This window comes from Danio rerio, chromosome 5, assembly GCF_052040795.2.
Source record: "Danio rerio strain M-AB ecotype USA chromosome 5, GRCz13ab, whole genome shotgun sequence".
In the NCBI taxonomy this organism is placed as follows: domain Eukaryota; kingdom Metazoa; phylum Chordata; class Actinopteri; order Cypriniformes; family Danionidae; genus Danio; species Danio rerio.
Window position 1 is genome coordinate 10350094 of NC_141025.1, and position 24907 is coordinate 10375000.

At 37.6% G+C, this 24907-nt stretch overlaps 2 protein-coding genes and 1 pseudogene across 2 annotated transcripts in view; 2 read left to right on the forward strand and 1 right to left on the reverse strand.

Moving 5' to 3' along the window:
- Positions 1–251: 251 nt before the first annotated feature.
- LOC147843857 (uncharacterized) lies at positions 252–1224 on the forward strand (annotated as a pseudogene).
- Positions 1225–3777: 2553 nt separating this feature from the next.
- The window catches only part of sh2b3 (SH2B adaptor protein 3), a 122028-nt gene continuing 100898 nt past the window's right edge, over positions 3778–24907 (reverse strand). Inside the window, 4 exon segments of the mRNA NM_001442778.1 lie at positions 3778–5669; positions 11885–12056; positions 19633–19847; positions 22964–23049. Of these exon segments, the coding sequence (NP_001429707.1) occupies positions 5323–5669; positions 11885–12056; positions 19633–19847; positions 22964–23049 (820 nt within the window). The 3' untranslated portion in view covers positions 3778–5322.
- LOC147843858 (uncharacterized) lies at positions 12103–16255 on the forward strand. Its single transcript, XM_087253008.1, has 3 exons — positions 12103–12127; positions 14482–14920; positions 15023–16255. The coding sequence occupies exons 1-3, from the start codon at positions 12103–12105 to the stop codon at positions 15108–15110; spliced, it is 552 nt and encodes a 183-aa protein (XP_087109134.1). The 3' UTR covers positions 15111–16255.

Genomic DNA, 24907 nt, shown 5'->3' on the forward strand with positions numbered 1-24907 from the left:
TTCTGTCTAATATAGATGTCAATGGCTGATTTCTTTCCCCCAACATTCTCCAGAATATCCTCTTTTGTGTTAAAAAAAAAGAGAAACTCAGAGTTTACAAACAACTGGATTGAGAGTATAGTACATACAATTTTTAGGTGAACTGTCCCTTTAAGAAAAATTTCACCCCACAATCATAATTAAATCTAATATATTTCATCAATCTATCCATCCAACTATCCATCGAACAATCCATCAATCTATCCGTCTAACTATCCCTCCATCCATCCATCCATCCAAATATCCATCAATCTATCCATCTAACTATCCATCCTTCCATCCATCCATCGAACTATCCTTCAATCTATCCGTCTAACTATCCCTCCATCCATCCATCCATCCATCCAAATATCCATCAATCTATCCATCTAACTATCCATCCTTCCATCCATCCATCGAACTATCCTTCAATCTATCCGTCTAACTATCCCTCCATCCATCCATCCATCCATCCAAATATCCATCAATCTATCCATCTAACTATCCATCCTTCCATCCATCCATCGAACTATCTATAGATCTATCCATCTAACTATCAATCCATCCATCCATCCATCCATCCAACTATCTATCTCTCCATCTATCCATCCATCCATCCATCCATCCAACTTTCCATGCATCTATCAATCGAACTATCCATCGATCTATCCAACTATCAATTTATGCATCCTTCCATCCAAATATCTATCCCTTTATCTATCCATCCACCTAATTATTCATCCATCCATCCATCCATCCATCCATCCATCCATCCATCCATCTATCTATCAATCCATCCATCCATCCATCCAACTATGTATCCAACCATCCATCTAACTATCAATCTATGCATCCATCCATCCATCCATCGATCTGTCCATCTAACTATCCATCCTTCCGTCCATCCATCGAACTATCCATAGATCTATCCATCTAACTATCAATCCATCCATCCATCCATTCATCCAACTATCTATCCCTCCATCTATCCATCCATCCATCCAACTATCCATGCATCCATCAATCGAACTATCCATCAATCTATCCAACTATCAATTTATGCATCCTTCCATCCAAATATCTATCCCTTTATCTATCCATCCACCTAATTATTCATCCATCCATCCATCCATCCATCCACCCATCCATGTAACTATCCATCCATCCATTCATCTATCATCCATCCATCCATTTATTTTTGTCTACATATTGATTGTATTTCCTTATGACTCAGGGTGAATTCTATATGAACGAGAGATAAGGTGATGTTGGGTATCTGAGCTTGAGAGAGATTGGACTATTGTGGTAGTGTTAAGCCACAAAGAAAGACATTCACATTAGTTCAAAGAGAGACACGATGGAGAACAAGCTCCGAAAATGTCAAGCAATGATTTTTAGTAATGCATTTACTGAAAAACGACAGAGAAATAGCTTAAAATCAACTAGTAATGGTGTCAGATTTGATAGCTGTTAGTTTCAAAGTAGTATTTCCACAGCTCAGGAAGCCATGAAACACAGAATGTGTTAAAACAAACAGAAAGAATGAATTCACAGGTTCATATCAATACTAATCAATTTATAAAAATATAAACTTACTTCTGATTAGGTTTGGTTAAATTTAATCTTTGGTCAGTTTTATTTTAAACCTCTCAACTGTGTCGACCTTTGACATCTAGGTCTTGAATAAAAATGTGCTATGGTCTATATTATTTGGTCTTCTGATACACAAAACATAGAGAAACCTGTGTATTACTACTGTGTGTGTGTGTGTCTGTGTGTGTGTGTGTGTGTGTTGTGTGTGTGTGTGTGTGTGTGTCTGTGTGTGTGTCTGTGTGTGTGTGTGTGTGTTGTGTGTGTGTGTATGCGTGCAGCCAGACTAAATACTATTAGGGTCTTTTAGATGTTCAACACTGTATCCACACCGGATATTTACGGCAACACAATAAAACTGAGTTGTACAGTTTATGATCAGCATTCACTACGTTTGTGTTCAATTATATATATGTGCATGTTTACATCATGTCTGACTGACCATCAAGTCCAGTTTATGATATGATGTACTAATATCTATATATTTTTGCGCCATATGCATATTCAGAACATGACAATTGTGTAATTACTTTTACACATGCATTTTTTTCATATACATTGTAGCATTTAAATATATATATATATATATATATATATATATATATATATATATATATATATATATATATATATATATATATATATATATGTCAACTGTTTCTGGTGTGATTTATTAAAATGAATCCCTATGTCCATATCCATATGTATTTGTTATTTGTAAGAGTATAAACATAACTACAATTTCAAGAGTTCACACTTAGATATTGCTTGATATTAATAGCAGGTTCGGCATGCTGCCTGGGAAAGAACCCTAAACTCAGAGATAATAGAGCCCAGGGCTCCCGTCTGGTCAATTAGCATGTAAGGGGGTCAGGTAGTTCTCGAGAGCTCCACCTGGTGGAGGACAAAAAGGAGGAAATGGGTCGGAAGAAGGGATTTTTCAAAAAAAGAAAGGAGTAAGGCTAGACGGGCTATTTATAGTGAGTCTGTAATAATCCCATTGGTTTACTAATGATTACAGATAACAGACCAGCAGTGATATCACGTGCTCCACTTTAAATTAAACAAAAATGTTAAATCAATGCGAATGCAAATCTTTTTTTTTTCCGCAACTGATTCCACTGTAATATTACCAGTCACTTAAATCTGGCTTTACATATTTATTTTTTTTACATTTCTAACTGTATACAGTTGAAGTCAGATTTATAAGCCCCCCTGTTTATTTTTTTCTCCCAATGTCTGTTTAGTGGACAGAAGATTCTTTCAACCCATTTCTAATCATAATAGTTTTAATAACTCATTTCTAATAACTGATTTATTTCATCTTTTTCATGATGACAGTAAATATTATACTAGACAAATATTATACTAATATTATACTAGACAATAATATTTGACTAGATATTTTTCAAGACACTTCTATACAGCTTAAAGTGACATTTAAAGGCTTAACTAGGTTAACTAGGCAGGTTAGGGTAATTAGGCAAGTTATTGTATAACAATGGTTTGCTCTGTAGACTATCGAAGAAAAAAAAAGATTAAAGGGGCTAATAATATTGACCTTAAAATGGTTCTAAAAAAATTAAAAACTCTTTTCATTATAACCGAAGTAAAACAAATAAGACTTTCTCCAGAAGAAAAAATATTATCAGACATACTCTGGAAATTTCTTTGCTCTGTTAAACATTATTTAAGAAATATTTTAAAAAGAAAAAAAAAATCTAAGGGGGCCAATAATTCTGACTTTAACTGTATATATGAAGTGTAAAAATGTAAAAAAAAAAAATTATATATATATATATATATATATATATATATATATATATATATATATATATACATATATATATATATATATATATACATATATATATATATATATATATATATACATATATATATATATATATATATATATATATATATATATATATATATACATATATATATATATATATATACATATATATATATATATATATATATATATATATATATATATATATATATATACATTACTTTTAAAATTAATCACATAATATATTTTATATTATGTAATACAAAATACATAAATGAATTAATTTTACTAGAATTTAGCCTTCTGCTTTAATAAATTTAATAAATGCATATGCAAACTGTAAGAAGTGTTTAGTTGCCTAGTAAAACTTATTGCTGTAAAAGCGATCAGTTGATATGTACTTTAAAAAGTGAGTACGCCTGTAACATTTTTTAAAATTATTATTATTTTTTCGGGGTTTTCACCTTTATAAGGCTAGACGCATGTGCATGTGTAGACGCACTAACCACTACACCACTGGTGCGGACACGCCTGTTGCTTTTAAAGCAATAAGTTGGTTTTCACTTTAAAGCAACTGGTTTATTCAGGTTTTTAAGCGATTAGTTGATTTTTACTTAAAAAAAATGAGTAACCCTGTTGCTTTTAAAGCGAATGCTTGATCTTTCCTTTAAAGTAACTGGTTTATTCACGTTTTAAAACGATTTGTTGATTTTTACTTTACAAAAGTGAGATCTTGTCTTAAAACTATTAAAAAATAATTATAAGTCCATCATTTAAAAAATCAGTTAATTGAACATAACAGTTCCAAGTAACAACAGATTTACTTGCCTTTTTAAGTATAGGCAACTTGTTGCTTTTTACATTACATATGCATTTGTAAGACTATTGCATATACACTACTTATAAGTGTCTACTTGCATTTTTAGAGACTTGTTTGCATTGTTTTGTTACAATACTGGGGCAGCACAGTGGCTCAGTGGTTAGCACTGTCACCTCACAGCAAAAAGGTCGCTGGTTTAAGTCCCAACTGGACCAGTTAGCATTTCTGTGGAGAGTTTGCATGTTCTTCCCATGCTGGCGTGGATTTCCTCTGGCAGTTCCGGTTTTCCCCACAGTCCAAAGACATGTGCTAGAAGTGAATTGGGTTAAATAGATTGACTATAGTGAATGAATGTGTGTGTGAATGCATGAGTGTGTGATTTGTTTCCCTGTACTGGGTTGCAACTAGAAGGGCATTCGCTGCATAAAAAAAACATTTGCTGGAATAGTTGGTGGTTCATTCCGCTGTGGCGACCCTTCACAAATAAGGGACTAAGCCAAAGGAATATGAATGGATAAATGTTCCAATACTATTCGCTTTAGCGTGTTTAGTTTAATTTCTCCCTCGGTCTATATATAATAATAAGAAAAAGAATGCATGTGTAAAATACAATTTGAAGTTACTACTTTGAAAATCAATTTCTTCGAAAAGAACAAATGATTTACAGCTGATTTAAGCTGTGATGCTGAATCATCCAGTGTTGACGGCCTTCGAGTTGTCGCAATGTCAGCCGCATCCAGTGTAGACATCAATGCGTTTAAAACAGACCCTCGGCTTGTGTTCGACTTACTAACCACCTGGAAACTTTTCCCATCCGCCAAATCCTGTCCGCTGTCTGCTTGTTATTCTACAAACACACGCTGATTTGATAGTGAAACGATTGTATAATACATTCACAAGGTAGACAGCCGTCAGCGTTAGATGTCTGGTAGTTTCGTGCGACACACATGTTTGTGCCTCCACCTTGAGTCTCGTGCTCAATCTCGCACGACTCCATCTCTTTTCTCTGTTTGGCTGCCGAAAACGCTCTCCATCAGGGCAGGAACTCTGGAGCATTTTTCCATCCGTGGCTTCTTTTGATCGCTTATTTCTTCTGTCAGAAGAACATATACTGGTTGTCGATGGCTCTCTTGCGCCCCCTATCAGGCGGCTCCAGTTCGTAGTCCGAGTCCCGGTTGGGCAGGAGGGGTGGCAGTGGGTTTGGATGGCGGAGCAGGTTTCTGCGGCCCACAGACTCGCTGCGGTGTAGGGGAGCGTGACGGTCTGGAAGGAATGAAGAAGTGCGGTGTGAGAGTCCGGCTAACGATGAAGGAGGCGAACAGGACTGGGCCATGGAAGAGCTGGAGTGAGGACACGAATCCGGACTGCAGTGAGCCAAACTGGGCTCTGAACTCCAGCGTGAGAAAGGCACCAACACAGGAGAGCCAAAAGCCGAGCTCTGACCTGGAGAGAAGAAACAAACAAAAAAAGTGTGTAAAAATGTGCGTTTCTGACTCTTCTAATGCAGTGTTCCCCAACCCTGTTGCTGAAGGCACACCAACAGTGCATATTTTGGATGTATCCCTTATCTGACCCATTCATTTCAGGTTTTGGAGTCTCTTCTAATGTTCTGCTGAGTGAATTTAGGTGTGTTTAAATAAGGAGAGGTTGAAATTGAGTAGGCGAGGCAGTGGCGCAGTAGGTAGTGCTGTCTCACAACAAGAAGGTCGCTGGTTCGAACCTCGGCTCAGTTGGCGTTTCTGTGTGGAGTTTGCATGTTCTCCCTGCCTACACGTGGGTTTCCTCCGGGTGCTCCGGTTTCCCCCACAGTCCAAAGACATGCGGTACAGGTGAATTGGGTAGTCTAAACTGTCCGTAGTGTATGAGTGTGTGTGTGTGAATGTGTGTGTGGATGATTCCCAGAGATGGGTTGCGGCTGGAAGGGCATCCGCTGCGTAAAAACTTGCTGGATAAGTTGGTGGTTGATTCCACTGTGGCGACCCCGAATTAATAAAGGGACTAAGCCGACAAGAAAATGAGTGAATGAATGAAATTGAGTACAGTTGGTGTGCCTTCAGGAACATGGTTGGGAAACACCGCTCTAAAGCATAAAAATATCATAATATGTTTGCAGATATTTAAGAAACATGCTAAGTGAACATGTAAAACAATGCTAAAGCCAGTTTTTCTGCTTTGGAGTTGTGTGTTTGATTCAGCCTCTTTAACCAGCCCACTGCCCGTTTACCTAATTATATTTCAGCACTCAGGGTTGCCTTGGTGGATAACGCAGTGCGTTTCATTTCATGCTTGAAGGATTATCAATGTATGTAGTCGATGACAAAAATGCAATCACCAGAGTACAGCAGCAGCCTTCGAAATGAGATGCGGATTCAGAGTTATAAAAATCCACATGAGGTGGTTTTTAATTATCAAATATTACAAATAATATAAATGTAAACATTAGCTGAACAGTTTACAGTGTAAGGTTTGACCGTCAGGCACACTTGCTCCAGTTTGTCAATCTGGCAACCTGCACATGTGTAGAGTGAGAGGAGGAGGGGTCGGGTGGAAAAACCAGTGAGGGGGCTGGATGCAGACCAGGTTTCCTTTTATTAATCCAGGGTCGCCACAGCAGAATGAACCGATAACCTATCCAGCACACGTTCCATGCAGCGGATGCCCTTTCAGCCACAACCCATCCCTGGGAAACATCCACACACACCAATCCACACTCATACACTATGGACAATTTAGTCTACCCAATTCACCTGTGCCACATGTCTTCAGACTGTGGGGGAAACCGGAGCACCTGAAGGAAACCCATGCGGACCCAGGGAGAACATGCAAACTCCACACAGAAATGCCAACTGACCCAGCCAAGGCTCGAACCAGCAACCTTTGTGCTGTGAGGCGACAGCTACCTACTGCGCCACTGCGTCGCACTGTGTCTGACATTGCATGTCTAAAATATGCATTCTCAGCTTGCAAATCTAAATCTGCATGCAGACACTATTAAAAAAAACATCTCCAATTATATGAATTTGGGTGGTCAATTCTTCATATTAAACCTTTGAACTGAAACTGAAAATACTGAATGTACTAGGCTGAAAACAGAAAATGCTTTGTTTACAATTATTTATAATTTTTAGTGCAGGGCAAAGATTAATTTAAAGTTTGTTTTGGCATAACGTGTGTGTGTGTGTGTGTGTGTGTGTGTGTGTGTGTGTGTGTGTGTGTGTGTGTGTTATATACTCCGACTATACTATACTATACTATACTATACACATACTACCAGTCAAAAGAAAATAATTTTGTTCATTAAGGCAGCATTAATTAAATGTAAAATTTAAAAAAAAATTATTTAATATTTATTACAATTTTAAATAACTCTTATTGTATGTAGTTTTAAATGAAATTATTACTCCAGTAATTATTGCTTGTATTACTATTACCATTAATAAAAAAAATATTAATAATAATAATAATTAAATTAGAGTGATTTCTGCAGGATCATGTGACTGAAGACTGGAGTAATGAAGCTGAAAATTCATCTTTAGAATCAGTGGAATTAATGATTAAATTAAATGATAAACTACTTTTGATCAGTTATTTTATAGCGCAATAACATTTCACAATCTTACAATTTGTACTGCATTTTTAATTAAATTAATGCAGCCTTGGTGAGCAGGAGAAGCATATTTAAAAGATTTAAAAATCTTACAATGGTAGTGTGACTGGTAGTGTGAGTGTGTGTGTGTGTGTGTGTGTGTGTGTGTGTGTGTGTGTGTGTGTGTGTGTGTGTATATATCGTCATCTTGGAATTATTAGGTTCTATCCACGTTCTGAATAGTTTTGAGATATTGAGCTTTGAAGTTTTTGCATTTTCGCATTCCATATAGCAAACAGTATGTGTGTAACATTTGTTTTTAAATAAAAAGTCTTAAAATGTAAAAAAAACGTCCCATAATGTACCATCCCATGATGTAAATAAGTTGTCATTTAATAATGTCAATAAATCAAATTTGACAAAAAAAAAATGTCAGAACCTTTTATAATTATTTCAGCTAGAATAAAATCATTTGTAATTTTTTCAAACACCATTTTATGGTCAATATTATTAGCCCCTTTAAGCTATTTTTGTTTTCGATAGCCTACAGAACAAACCATGGTTATACAATGACTTTCCTAATTACCCTAACCTGCCTAGTTAACCTAATTAACCAAGTTAAGCCTTTAAATGTCACTTTAAGCTGTATAGAAGATAGAATAAATCAGTTATTTAGAAATATGTTATTAAAACTATTAAGTTTAGAAATGTGTTGTAGAAATGATCTCTCCTTTAAACAAAAATTGGGGGAAAAAATAAACAGGAGGGCTAATAATGGTTTAAAATAAGCTTCTCCTGCTCACCAAAGCCGCATTTATTTAATGAGTAATATTAATTATCTACATGTACTATCTCTATCATTAGGGCTAGAATGTGGTTAGGTTTAAGCTTATTTACATGCAATAATGCATAACTACCTATGTACTACGCATGTCAGTGGTTATCAATTTTCAACATTTTTCAAAATATCTTCTTTTGTGTTAAACACTTGAAAGAAACTCAAACAGCTTTGTGATGAGCTGATTAAATGAACAGTTCTTTAAGAAAAAACAAAACAAAGCAAAAACTCAATACCGTGAAATACTCCCAGTTTCCCATAGAGGGCATTGTCTTCACAGCATCTGCATCCTCAAGTGTGTTTAAGACGTCTGAAGAATGTGTGTGTGTGTGTGTGTGTGTGTGTTGAGCCTAAGGATATACATGTGTGCATGTATTAGTGCATGTGTCCACATTATTACAGCTGGCGTGGGTGGGACTACAGGAAACAGAGTCTTGATAACATGTTCGTCTGTAGTTCTCATGATATGCATGAAAGTGTATATAGACGAGTGTGCGCTTGAGAGAGAGCGCAGTTTTACTAGTCACTGAACTACTAAAACCCATCTAAACCACAAAACACAACAGGGAAACGGATCATGTCGATCTCTGAGCTTATTTGAGTGACAGAGAGAGGCAGAAAAGAAACTGTCTGTGCATTTTTAGATGCATTAAACTGCTGTCAAATCTGACTGACAGACATTTAATGTTTAATCATTCGGCAGATGTTTCTCAGTTCCTAAATCAGCAAAATATAAGTGTTGAAATATTTAGGTATTTCAGAACACCTGTGGTAAATATATATGCCAAAAATAAAGGTCTAATAAGGGGGAAATGATGCTTATGTAAAAGATGAACATTAAAAATAATATTAAATGAAGTCTTTTATCTTCTTCAATCTGTCTTTTTCCATCTCAGGGATGTTTTACCTGTGTCCCCCCTCTATAGTATTTCGAAAAGCTCCAACCATTCAAGATAAACTTGCGAGAAGCCATCTCTCCACTAAGAAGACTAATACTTGGTTAAGTCGAACAACAGGAAACTACAGATGTGGTAGTTGCAATCATTGTGATAACATACTTAAGACGAACATATTTAGAGAACTATCATCAGGCCGTGAATTTAAGATTAATTCATTTATTAATTGCAATACTACATTTGTTGTTTATCGACTGGAATGTCCGTGCGGATGTTTTTATAAAGGAATGACTAAGAGAAAATTAAAGTTGAGATTAGCGGAGCATAAAAATGCGATACGTACCTGTAATCCACAATATCCTATGGCTCTACATTATACAAATCAAGGTCACGGCAATCCCAGTTCATTAAAAATAGTTGGTATTGAACATATTAATAATTCTACAAGAGGAGGAGACAAGATAAAAAGATTAAAACAGAGAGAGACTTTTTGGATCTGTACATTAAAAGCAAATAGATTTCAAGCTTTAAATAGTGAATTAATTTTTATTCTTTTTTGTAAAACAGTTTTTCTATAGATGCTTTACAGATGATCATCATATATTGTTGAATGTGCTTGTATATTCTTATGTGTACATGTTTATGTATATGCACATGTAAATATGTGTTCGTATGGAATTATGTATGCGCATGCCATGTTTAAGCATACTTTTCTGTACATCCTTGTTTATTAGTTCTATATATTTGTTTTCTCTCTCTCATATATGCAAGTGTATGTCTATGTATGGTTATATGTCCCCCTCTATCTATGCCAAATTAATGATGATGGTTGACTTTGTTTGTTAAATTATTTGATTGCTGTTGAGATATTTAAATAAGTCATGTGACCGTAGTACTCAAAAGAGACTCTAGACGCACCTGATCACTGTTAGCCTGATGAAGGCAGATCCTTGCCGAAACGTGTAGGTTTTTTAAGATTTAGCCATGTGAATGAAGGCTTTTTTAACTTTTGCATGTTTTTCGAGTGCCCTTGGACTGATTACTGTTGTTACTCTGTCTTTTACTTTCTACATACATAAAAAACTAAGAGACTAAATGTTATTATATTTTGTATATTGAATGTGTTGCTGATAAATGTATAATACATACACTTAATACACAAATAAACTTCCCTGAACATGTACACATACAGTAGACTACCTGACAAAAGTCTTGTCGCCTATCCAAGTTTAAGGAACAACAAATAATAACGTGACTTCAAGTTGATCATTTGGTCTCAGAAGTGGCTTATATGAAATGCAAAGGCCTCTAGATTACGCTTATTTTACCCAAATAAAATATGATCATGCCTTGATTTTGAATGATTTAATTAGGACAATAAAGTCTGACTTGCTGAGACAAAAGTTGTGTCACTTAACAGAAATAATGTGGAATAATGTGGAAAATTGTAGACGAAAACATCCTCAGCCTGAGGTATCAAGACATTTGTGCTGCCCATTACATTACAAACCACAGGAGAGGGCAAATTCTTCAGCAGGATAGCGCTCCTTCTCATACTTCAGCCTCAGCATCAAGGTTTCTGAAAGCAAAGAAGGTCAAGGTGCTCCAGGATTGGCCAGCCCAATCACCTGAGATGAACATTATTGAGCATGTCTGGGGTCAGATGAAGGAGGAGGCATTGAAGATGAATCCAAAGAATCTTGATGAGCTCTGGGAGTCCTGCAAGAACGCTTTCTTTGCCATTCCAGATGACTTTATTAATCAGTGATTTGAGTCAGTGCAGAGATGTGTGGATGCAGTCCTCCAAGATCATGATGGAGACAGACACAATATTCATTCTGTTTCCACTGCAGCATGACTTTATATTCTATTCTGGACATTATTTCTGTTAAGTGATAAGACTTTTATCTAAGCAAAGTCAGACCTTACTGTCCTAATTAAATCATTAAAAATCAAGGCATGATCATATTTTATTTTGGTAAAATAAGCGTAATCTAGAGGCCTTTGCCTTTCATATAAAGCCACTTCTGATAGCAAATGATCAACTAGAAGTCAAGTTATTATTAGTTTCTAAAATTTGGATAGATGACAAGACTATTTGGCAGGTAGTGTGGACATTGCTAATAATATTACTGATAATATTGACCTTAAAAAAGTTAAAAAAAAAAAAAAAAAAAGTTTTTATTCTAGCCAAAATAAAAAAAAAGACGACTTTCTCCAAAATATCAGAAATACTGTGGAAATTTTCCTAAATCCGATAAACATTCATTTAATAAAATAATAAATATTGCATAGAAGGGCTAATAATTTTGTAAATGCGACATCATAAGTGTCTCACCTGTGTGTGTGGGGTTGACGCGCACATAATTGGCCAGCATGACGTCACAGGCGGCTCCGCACTCCAATGGGATGGGACAATTGCGGAAGTGACTCAACATGTCCATGACTGAAGGGAAGCGCAGGTGCTGCACACGACACTGACCCCATTCAGTTAAAGACAGACGCAGATGCTGCAGAGGAACAACAACAGCGGAAAAATACATTATTAATACCGACATGTGCACAGAAAGGCGAGCAAACGGTAATGGTTTGGATTACTCCACAATTAATATGGAGATCTGATATATCTGACATACTTCTAGAATAAATGAAATCTTTATTTTAATGTATGTACAATACCAATACAGATGATTATAAAATAGTAGAAAAACTATATAATACACAGCTAAACACGCACACACATAGACAAACACACTTTAAAGGTTTGTTTTTACTAGTTTATGAATACAATCTATGATACTGTTAGTTTCCAATAGCAGAATAAACAAGTATGTATAGATGAATGTATATATATATATATATATATATATATATATATATATATATATATATATATATATATATATACATACATATGTATATATATATATGTATGTATGTATGTATGTATGTATGTATTTATATATATATATATATATATATATATATATATGTGTGTGTGTGTGTGTATATGTGTGCATGTATATAAATATATATATATATATATATGAGCCAATATCAAACGAGTAGCAGTGCGATGTGGTTGTATATCTGCACTGGTGGGAGGTGCGCGTTGGCTCGAGGCTGCAGGCTGAGTGCCTTAGTGTCCCAACAGTGACGATATACAGCCATATCACACTGCTACAAGTGTGTTATTGCATTTATACAACAGTTCAACGACATAATCGTGTATATAAAAAAGAAAAGAAAATACAGGGAGTCTAAAGATGTTTTTGTTTGAGGAACTAATTTCTTCCGCCATTCATTCACATCTGGAGACCATTCCTGTCAACATTGGAATGTGTAAATAAGGGATTTGCCCATTATAATAGGGGTTACCACCCCTCCCCCAAAAAAAATCCCTGAATTACTAAATTACTGGTAATCTGGAGCTGTTTTATTCTAAATAAACAGTTAAACGGTCAGTAATATTTTTTATTATTATTATTTACAAAAAATAAAAATAAACAGTATACATTAAAAGCAAATAAATTAGAAAACAGTTCAGCTTATTTAAATTAATAAGTAGCTGTTATAAAGAAACAGAATCAAGTTATCAAATCTCATGAACCGTTTCTTCACTGTATAACTTACACATTCTGATTAAAGAGTAGCGTATAAATCTTTTATTTCGTTTTTTTTCATTTGATTACATTAAATAACAGAGGTTTCACTTTAAAAATGCACACATCTAGCTTTATAATTACAGACTCCGCTGTCATTTACGTGTACAGAATCTGTTTGGAAAACAGTGTCTATCACTATGGAGTGCGTCAGCTGACAGTCACGCACCGCTATATGACTGTTTTGAGGATTATATATGAAGGGGCGATGGCACCTGTAATGAAAAGGAAAGGGAATCCCGCGGTTTTATATTTATTTCAAAGTGTTTTCATGCATAAAGCGAAAGCACAGAACAGACTAGCATTTAAGAGCAAGGGGCGGCCCCTTGTGGTCTGGCGGTATGGGTTGCGTATAGGGAGGATTGGCCCTTTAATGTTTATTTACCACCTTTCAGAGAAAATACGTGAGAAATACTAGAAACACCTTTTACGGGATAATAGAGGGATAGAACTATAAAATACGGGAGAATCCCGGGAAAAACGGGAGGGTTGACAGGTATGCTGGAGACGCATTAGATGGCCATATAGAAAGAGTGGCTAACACAAAATGCATATACTCCTGATATGTTAGTCCCATCTCACACTCAGTACACTACAAGTATATGGTATAAATAGAGCAGTGCAACATACAAAAGAAAGAGGTCGACTCAGAATTTCCTCCTTTAAGGGATTATTATGCGGTCTCTGTCGCCATCTTGTGGATGGACAACATCAACAGTCTTTAGTCCGCTCAATGACAGGCTAATAGCCGCTGACACGCTGTCTCCCCGAAATTATGAATATTTTTAAAACAGGCACTATCCTTTATAAATAAACTGCATAGTTGCACTCTAAACAACAACATTTTTGACTAAAAAAGCTTCAAAAGTACATTATGTCAACCAATAGGGATGAGACGATAACTGTTATCAAGGTATACCGTGATTTGGAAACGTTTTAAAGCCACCTAAATTTTCTGCTATACCATTCCTAAGGTATGTGTAAGAGTATTTATTTATTTATTTTTATTTTGTTTTTTATTATTTATTTATTTCTAAATGTATATTTTTTGTTTTTTAGGACAGCAGTATCTCCAGCAGAAAAGTTATCCAAAGACGCCATTTTAAATTGTCAAGAAATTTGGGTTTTTGAAACAAATGAAGACAGCAGAAGTCAAAGACTCATTTTAATTATTTAGCCTGACATGTTTACTGCTCTAAATGTCTCTCAAAATAAAATATTTTGTGTTCGAATGGGAAAAAAGTTGTTGTTTTTTACCCAGACATTTAAAAAGAATATGAAGAGTGCAGCCGCGTGCAGCCGCGCAAGGTGCTTCCCAGATCCCGGGGCAGAACGTCTCCGCCTGTGTTCGAGATCTCCACGGAGAACCGCTTCTCCCCTCTCCGCGAGTCGGGTCCCGATGTGGCTATCATCGGTGACTCGATCGTTCGTCACGTCCGTGCCGCCTCCTCAAAAGGTAATAAAGTACGTACTTTCTGCTTTCCTGGTGCCCGTGTGAAAAATATTTCTACACAGATTCCAACCATCCTGGGCGCTGCCGAGAGCCCTGGTGCCGTTGTCCTCCACGTGGGGACAAACGACACCGGGCTCCGGCAGTCGGAGATCCTGAAGAAGGACTTCAGGAGCCTGATCGAGACGGTTCGACGCACCTCGCCCGCCACGCAGATCATCGTTTCTGGGCCGCTTCCTACCTACCGCCGAGGAAATGAAAGGTTCAGTAGACTTTTAGCTTTGAATGAATGGCTAATAACATGGTGTAAAGAACAGAAATTGCTCTTTGCTAATAACTGGAATCTTTTCTGGGAGCGTCCTAGGCTCTTCCGTCCTGACGGCCTGCACCCCAGTCGAGCCGGAGCTGAACTCCTGTCGGACAACATCTCCAGACTACTTCGCACCATCTGACTAGCAGGTAAAAATTCACAAAATTCACACTATAGCCACCTAGACTCTTGTTCACCCCACTTAAACATCAGTAACGCATATCTGGCGAATCCTATAGAGACTGTGTCTGTTCCTCGTATTATTAGATTAAGAAATAAACGTACTGTGTGCTCCAGGAAAAATCTAGTAAGAATCAAACCAGAAAAACCAGTAGAAAGTGAAAATACAAATTTCGTAAAACTTGGTCTCCTAAACATCAGGTCACTTGCACCTAAAGCACTTATCATTAATGAAATAATAACAGAAAACAATCTTAATGCACTCTGTCTCACTGAAACCTGGCTGAAACAAAATGACTATATTAGCTTAAATGAAGCAACTCCTCCAGGATTCTTATATAAACATGAGGCTCGTCAAACTGGTCGTGGTGGTGGAGTTGCATCAATCTTTAGTGATTTCCTTAATATTAAACAGAGAAACGGACTTATGTTTAGCTCCTTTGAAGTATTATCGCTTAATAGTCAGCTTCCAGATACTATACAAAAACCTATGTTATCTCTCGCTTTAATCACCATATATAGACCCCCAGGACCCTATGTCAAATTTCTAAAAGAATTTTCTGATTTTATTTCTGACTTACTAGTCAAAACTGATAAAATGCTAATTGTAGGTGACTTTAACATCCACATAGATGACGCTAATGATACATTAGGGCTCGCGTTTATGGATTTAATACACTCACTTGGGATAAAGCAAAACGCTTAAAGCATACATTAGATCTAATTCTGTCTTATGGAATCGAGGTTATTGACGTAGACATTATACCACAAAGTGATGATATTACAGATCACTACCTCTTACTATATAAGCTATGTTTACCTGAAATCAGCAAACCCGCTCCAATACTCCGCCCTAGTAGAACTATTGTTCCGTCAACTAAAGATGAATTTATAAATAACTTACCTGATCTCTCTCTATTTCGTAATGCACCCGCAAACTCAAATGATCTTGATGTAGTAACCAGCAGTATGGATGCCATCTTTACTAGCACACTAAATACTGTGGCACCCATAAAATTAAAAAAGGCTAGAGAGATTAAAACTATACCATGGTATAATAGTCATACTCGTGCGCTCAAAACAGCAACCCGCGCCCTGGAACGTAAATGGAAAAAAACTAATTTAGAGGTCTTTAGAATTGCGTACAAAGACAGTATGTCCAGCTATAGGAGGGCTCTAAAATCTGCCAGGACCGAGCACCTGCGCAAACTGATAGAAAATAATCATAACAATCCTAGATTTTTATTTAACACCATCTCTAAATTAGCAAATAATCGGTCATCCTTGGAACAAACTACTCCACCGCAAATTAGTAGTGATGACTTCATGAATTTTTTCAGTAATAAAATAGAAGGCTTTAGACAGAAAATAGGAGATGCCAAACTTTCTGCACCGGCTTATACTCCAAATCCTGTAAATATTTCATTAAATCATAATAATAACCTACACTGCTTCAAAATCATAGAACATGAAGAGTTAGTAAAAATTATAAATAGCTCTAAACCAGCTACGTGTATGCTGGACTCAATTCCAACAAAATTACTGAAAGAGCTGCTACCTGCTATAGGAGAACCTCTTCTTAACATTATCAACTCTTCTTTATCTATAGGCCATGTTCCAAACTCTTACAAGCTAGCTGTTATTAAGCCTATTATTAAGAAACCGCAACTAGACACCAACAACTTAGCTAACTATAGGCCTATTTCAAATCTTCCATTTATGTCTAAAATACTAGAAAAAGTTGTTTCCACTCAATTATGCTCTTTTCTGCAGACGAACAATATTTTTGAAGTGTTTCAGTCAGGTTTCAGGGCTCACCACAGTACAGAAACCGCCTTAGTGAAAATAACCAACGATTTACTCTTAGCTGCTGACCGAGGGTGCGTCTCGCTATTAGTTTTACTCGATCTTAGTGCGGCATTTGATACCATTGACCACAATATCCTCATAAATCGCTTAAAGTCTACAGGTGTCCAGGGACCGGCTCTACAATGGTTTAAGTCATACTTAACTGACCGCTACCAGTTTGTAAATCTTAATGGACAGCCTTCACAAATCTGCCCAGTAAAGTATGGGGTGCCTCAAGGATCAGTTTTAGGCCCTTTACTGTTTACAATTTACATGCTACCTATGGGAGACATTATTAGAAGACATGGGATCAGCTTTCACTGCTATGCAGATGATACTCAATTATATATTTCCACTAAACCTGACGAGACGTCTGAACTTTCTAAACTAACTGAGTGTATCAAAGACATCAAAGACTGGATGACCAACAATTTTCTTCTCTTAAACTCAGACAAAACAGAATTATTACTTATTGGGCCTAAATCTTGCACACAGCAGATCTCGCAACTCAATTTACAATTAGAGGGATACAAAGTTAGCTTTAGCTCTACTATAAAAGATCTGGGTGTCATATTAGACTGCAATCTAACTTTTAAAAACCATATATCCCATGTCACAAAAACTGCCTTCTTTCATCTGAGAAATATCGCTAAATTACGAAATATGCTATCCATCTCAGATGCAGAAAAGCTAGTCCATGCTTTTATGACTTCGAGACTGGATTACTGTAATGCTCTATTTGCTGGCTGCCCAGCATCCTCTATTAACAAACTTCAATTAGTACAAAATGCAGCAGCCAGAGTTCTGACCAGGTCTAGAAAATATGATCACATCACCCCAATTTTATCCTCCTTACACTGGCTGCCTGTTAAATTTCGTATTGAATTTAAAATATTACTTCTCACCTATAAAGCTCTAAATAATCTAGCTCCTGTTTATCTAACCAACCTTCTGTCTCGCTACGAACCAACTCGCTCCTTAAGATCTCAAAATTCAGGGCTTCTGGTAGTACCTAGAATAGCAAAATCAAGTAAAGGAGGTCGAGCCTTCTCTTTCATGGCTCCTACACTCTGGAATAGCCTTCCTGGTAATGTCCGAGGCTCAGACACACTCTCCCAGTTCAAAACTAGATTAAAGACCTATCTGTTTAGTAAAGCATACACTCAGTGCATCACCTAGCGGGTTCCACACTGGCTTCTACATCTTGCTTATATACACTATGAACAGCAGCTACGCTAATTATTCTCTTTATTCTCTATTTTCACCTGGGGATACTCATCCCGAGGTCCTCAGATTAGGCGGAGTCACTGATTGGATCCAAGACCAGCGACGTGATGATCCCAAGGATTCCATATCCGGGACCAGGCCATATCCTGAGCTGCTGCTGCGCTGATGGTCGTGGGGAGTGGAGAACATGAGTCTGATTCCAGCGACGCTCCAGGGACAGACGAGTCTTCATTGAGGCCATCTTCCAGCATAAACCACGGCGAATGAAGTTCTGCACAAGACTTTTGGCCAGCGGAGAAATTAAAATGGTCGTGCCCAACTGAGTCTGGTTCTCTCAAGGTTTTTTTTCTTCACTCCCATCAGGTGAAGTTTTTTTTCCCTCTCCGCTGTCGCCACTGCCTCGCATGGTTCAGGATTGGTAGAGCTACGCATCGATGAATTTGCTCTTCAGTGTTTGAACTCTCAGTAATGATTAAATCACACTGAACAGAGCTAAACTGAACTGAACTGAACTTAAACACTAAAACCTGAACCACACTGTTCCAATTACTATGACCATCTATGTGAAGCTGCTTTGACACAATCTACATTGTAAAAGCGCTATACAAATAAAGCTGAATTGAATTGAATTGAATTGAAAAGAGTTTAGATGCAAAAACCTCTAAGTGGCATCTGAAATGTTCTTCTAAAATTAAAATTTTTCTCAGGCTCTTATGTCTTGATTCAGTATTTTCACTTTTATAGCAAAGAATAGGTCATTTTCACCTGTTAACATAAAAAAATGAACATAAACATAAACATAAGAGGCAGAGAAAAATGCTCAATGTAGAAGAAAATTCTAGATGGCACTTAGAGGTTTTTGCATCTGAACTCTTTATATATTTTAGAGCAGTAATCACAATACCGTAAAACCGTGATATTTTTATCCAAGGTTATCATACTGTCAGAATCTTATATCGGCCCATGCCTATTGCCCAACAGCAATAATATTTGTCAAACTGTAGAGTGTCCTCTGCTTATTGCTGTATGTGGGCGGAGTAATACAAAGGTGAAGGGTAAAGAGGCGGGACTAGTACTGCTACTGGCAGAATACCGCACAACTATCAGCCAATCAGATTCAAGAACTAGACAGAACTGCTTTATAAATATATATAGCCGTAATGATAATAATAACTAAACATTAATTATTATTATTATTATTAATATGAATAATGATTATAATGATATTAAAAAATTAACCAAATGTAAAGTAATGATAAAAAATCCCTTTAACAGCTGAAATTTGATGACAATGAAATAAAATAAAATAAAATGTGACACAAAATACATAATAAAAAAGTTTGTCACTATTATAGTGTGCATCCCTAATGAGAATGTTTATCTGACTCCTGATGATGTGGATGTGTTACCTTGGCTCGGCCCTGATAGTTGAAGGTGAGCACGTAATCTCCTCTGCGCGTCTCGCTCTGCCTCACCAGGAAGTTCCCATGACCGCTGACCCCGGCGTGCTGGACAAGGTAAGCCGCTCGCACACGAGAGATGGGCCCGTGGAACCAGGAGTAAGAAGACAGGAAGTGATGCGTTTTATTGTAGGCCTGCTCTGCAAGTCCAAAACCTAGCGGGCCTGTGGAGACACACACAAACTGAGTTTATACTGTACATACTATATGTTCTGTCTTTCAACCCTCACAGAAACCATCCGGAGCTTTCACAATGCCAGAATATCTCAATCTGAGTGATTTATGAGCCGGTGTCCTCACGGGGACCAAAAACATCCCCACACTGGGTCAACGAGGGGTCAAAACAAGGTCAGATGAGTTGGGACTACTATATTTGATGAGGCGCGCACACAAACACACACACGCGCACGCTTGCACATGCATGAACAAGCACACACACTTTGACACATTCAATCATGCACATACACGCACACAAACAAAAAGACACACACAGTCACACACACGCATGGATACAGACTCACACATACACCAACACGCACACACATGCACTCACACGCACGCACACGCACGCACGCACGCACACACACACGCACACACACACACACACACACACACACACACACACACACACACACACACACACACACACACACACACACACACAAACATAGACACACAGACTTAAGTGTACACACACAAACAAAAAGACAGACAGACACACACACACACACACACCAACACAGACTTGCACTCTCTCACACACATGCAAACAGACATATCAACTTATGTACGCATGCACACGCATATATACCAACAAAAACGCGCACTAAAGCAGGCACACATAGTCACACCCACACATGGGCGTAAATCCCAGAGGGACCTGGGAAGACATGCCCCCTTCCATCCGAGGGTTGTCTCACCCCTTTATTCTGCTTCAGGAGTCAGTCAGTTGACTGTAAACAACACAGCAAACAATGCAATAAATAGTTTTGAAGAAAAATTTGCTTTGTCGTTGAACCTGAGAAAAACTTTGACAATAATCATAATGACGTAGTCTCCATGCTATAATAATAATGATGAAACCATTTTTAACTGCGGGGACATATCTTTATTAGTACAATTCGGCTGTGTTATTTGTGTCCTCTTCAAAAAAAAAAAAATGCTCCAAAGAAATTTTATATTTATTGTCCCCCCAACTGTTAAATCACATTTACGCCCATGCACCAACAGACACATGCACACAAACACACATGCATTTGCACACACACACATATATACCAAAAGACACACACACACACACACGCACACAGTATGTTTACAAGTTCTGAAAATGCCTCTTATCTGATTTCCAGCTTACAGCAAGCTGTCGATTGCCTCCTGAAATAATTTCAGCTTATCTTTCAGCATGTACACACACACACACACACACATACAGTACATACACACACACACAGCAATGAAAACGTGTGACCCTCAAAATCTAATCAGCAAATGTACATACAAGTACAAATACAGCTGAACCCAAACCTCAAAATACATCTTTACAATTCTCTCTTTACATTCATTGTGGTGTCTTTTCATAGGTCACGTACACTCACCGGCCACTTTATTAGGTACACCTTACTAGTACCGGGTTGGACCCCATTTTGCCTTCAGAACTGTCTCAATCCTTCATGGCATAGATTCAACAAGGTACTGGAAATATTCCTCAGAGATTTTGCTTCATATTGACATGATTGCATAATGCAGTTGCAGCAGATTTGTCGGCTTCACATCCATGATGTGAATCTCCCGTTCCACCACATCCTAAAGGAGCTCTATTGGATTGAGTTCTGGTGACTGTGGAGGCCATTTGAGTATAGAGAACTCATTTTAATGTTCAAGAAACCAGTCTGAGATGATTCATGGCATGTTATCCTTCTGGAAGTAGCCATCAGAACATGGGTACACTGTGGTCATAAAGGGATGGACATGGTCAGCAACAATACTCAGGAAGGCTGTGGTGTTGACACCATGCTCAATTAGTACTAATGTGCCCAAAGTGTGCCAAGAAAATATCCCCCACACCATTACACCACCACCACCAGCCTGAACCGTTGATACAAGGCAGGATGGATTCATGCTTTCATGTTGTTGACGCCAAATTCTGACCCGACCATCTGAATGTTGCAGCAGAAATCGAGACTCATCAGACCAGGCCACATTTCTCCAATCTTCTATTGTCCAGTTTTGGTGAGCCTGTGTGAATTGTATCCTCAGTTTCCTGTTCTTAGCTGACACGAGTGGCACCTGGTGTGGTCTTCTGCTGTAGCCCATCCGCCTCAAGGTTGGACGTGTTGTGTGTTAAGAGTTGCTCTTCTGCATACCTTAGTTGTAACGAGTGTTTATTTGAGTTACTGTTGTCTTTCTATCAGCTGGAACCAGTCTGGCCATTCTCCTCTGACATCAACAAGGCGTTTGCGCACACAGAACTGCCTCTCATTGGTTAATTTCTCTTTTTCAGACCATTCTCTGTAAACCCTAGAGATGGTTGTGTGTGAAAATCCCAGTAGATCAGCAGTTTCTGAAATACTCAGACCAGCCTGTCTGGCAGCAACAACCATCCCATGATCAAAGTCACTTAAATCAGCTTTCTTCTCCATTCTGATGCTGGGTTTGAACTGCAGCAGTTCATCTTGATCATGTCTACATTCCTAAATGCATTGAGTTGCTGCCATGTGATTGGCTGATAAGGCATTTGTGTTAACAAACAGTTGGGCAGGTGTACCTAATAAAGTGGCAGCTGAGTGTGTCTTATAGGTCACGGTTTTTCCTTGTTTCATGCTTTATTTTACATTTACCACAGATTATTGTTACATTGTAGGTTTATCTGTCTATCTACTTTGTCTATGTCTGCAAAAACTATAATAAAAAATAAATAAATATATATGTATATAAATAAAAACCCAAATAAATAAATAAAAAATATATAAATAATATAAAAATACATCTTTACAACAGAGTGAATTGTTCACAACAAATGATTTAGCGGTGCACATTCATATAATAATTTCTATAATTTTTTAATACATAAATCTTGAAATCAAAATAAGCTTCCTTTATCTCAAGCGGACCCTTATTTTGGAAAGAGATATCAAAATGCAGATTTATATAAAGCCAAAAAAAAAGTTAAAATCCGAAAAGATAAACAATGCAGATTTATTTTCATAGCCTCAGCTCATTTTGACCTTGCTCAGTGTGTGTGTGTGTGTGTGTGTGTGTGTGTGTGTGCATGACTCACTCTGGCCTCCAGGATCTGAGCTCCCTCTGCGAGCGGCGCTGAGCGAGTCGCTAACAGGAAATGGTTCTCCATCCACATTATCTGACCTGGAATCACAGAATTACAGCCTCATAAACATCTGCAAACTGAATCTGCATAACCAACAGCTCACAGAAGCTCAATAACATCACATATGCTGAGCTACACGTCTATGCATATATATGTCACGACACACATACACACGTGCACGCGTTATATGGAGCGCACCAATGCGGAGATACGTCCGATATACTTTTATAATAAATGTAAGAAATGAGTACTCTAATATGTACAGTATGTGCAATAACAATACTGATGATTATAAAAACAGCAGAAAAACTATGTAACACACATACCTATACAAGCACGCACACACACAAGCACAAAGTATGTGGATTTACTTTAGATTAGGTTAAAAATTCATTTTTTTCTGTTCTTAAAAGTAAACATATTGTCATTTATAGCATCTAAATAACTTTAATACATTTTTACCGTATTTAAAAATATTAGTATATAAAACTATTAAAAATAACAAACATTTTTTCATTTGCTGTGATTCAAAATTAGCACAATTCCATCAAGGATTGTTTTCGCAGCTCAAAGCATATACATACATTCACTGGCCACTTTATTAGGTACACGCTACTAGTACTGGTTTGGACCCCCTTTTGCCTTCAGAACTGCCTTAATCATTTGTGGCATAGATTCAACAAGGTGCTGGAAATATTCCTCAGAGATTTTGCTCCATATTGACATGATAGCATCACACTTTTGCTGCAGATTTGTCGGCTGCACATTGATAATGCCAACCAGCCGTTCCACCACATCACAAAAGTGCTCTATTGGATTTAAATCTGGTGACTGTGGAGGCCATTTGAATGCAGTGAACTCATTGTCATGTTCCAGAAATCAGTCTGAGATGATTCACGCTTTATGACATAGCGCGCTATCCTGCTGGAAGTAGCCATCAGAAGATGAGTACACTGTGGTCATAAAGGGATGGACATGGTCAGCAACAATACTCAGGTAGGCTGTGGCGTTGACACCATGCTCAATTGGTACTAATGTGCCCAAAGTGTGCCAAGAAAATATTCCTCACACCATTACACCACCACCACCACCAGCCTGAAGTGTTGATACAAGGCAGGATGGATCCATGCTTTCATGTTGCTCATGCCAAATTCTGACCCGACCATCCGAATGTTGCAGCAGAAATCGAGACTCATCAGATCAGGCAACGTTTCTCTAATCTTCTATGGTTCAGTTTTGGTGAGTCTGTGTGAATTGTAGCCTTGGTTTCCTGTTCTTAGCTGACAGGTGTGGCACCCGGTGTGGTCTTCTGCTGCTGTAGCCCATCCGTCTCATGGTTGGACGTGTTGTGTGTTCAGAGAAGCTCTTCTGCAGACCTCTGTTGTATCGAGTGGTTATTTGAGTTACTGTTGCATTTCTATCAGCTGGAACCAGTCTGGCCATTCTCCTCTGACCTCTGGCATCAACAAGGCATTTGCGCCCACAGAACTGCCGCTCACTGGATATTTTCTCTTTTTCAGACCATTCTCCGTAAACCCTAGAGATGGTTGTGCATGAAAATCCCAGTAGATCCACAGATTCTGAAATACTCAAACTAGCCTCTCTGGCACCAACAACCATGCCACATTCAAAGTCACTTAAATCTTCTTTTTTCCCCATTCTGATGCCCCTAAATGCTTGGCTGGTGATGGGCTGATTAGAAATTTGCACAAATCAGCAGCTGGACAGGTGTACCTAATAAAGTGGCCGGTGAGGGTATATATTAAGGAAACCTACTGGTTACAAATTTTGTCTGTAACATTTTCACAGTTTTAGATTTTGTTTTTGTTTTTTACATTGTATTTCACTCCACCCTGTGTGTGTGCGTGTGTGTACTGTATAAGCTGGTCTTGCTGT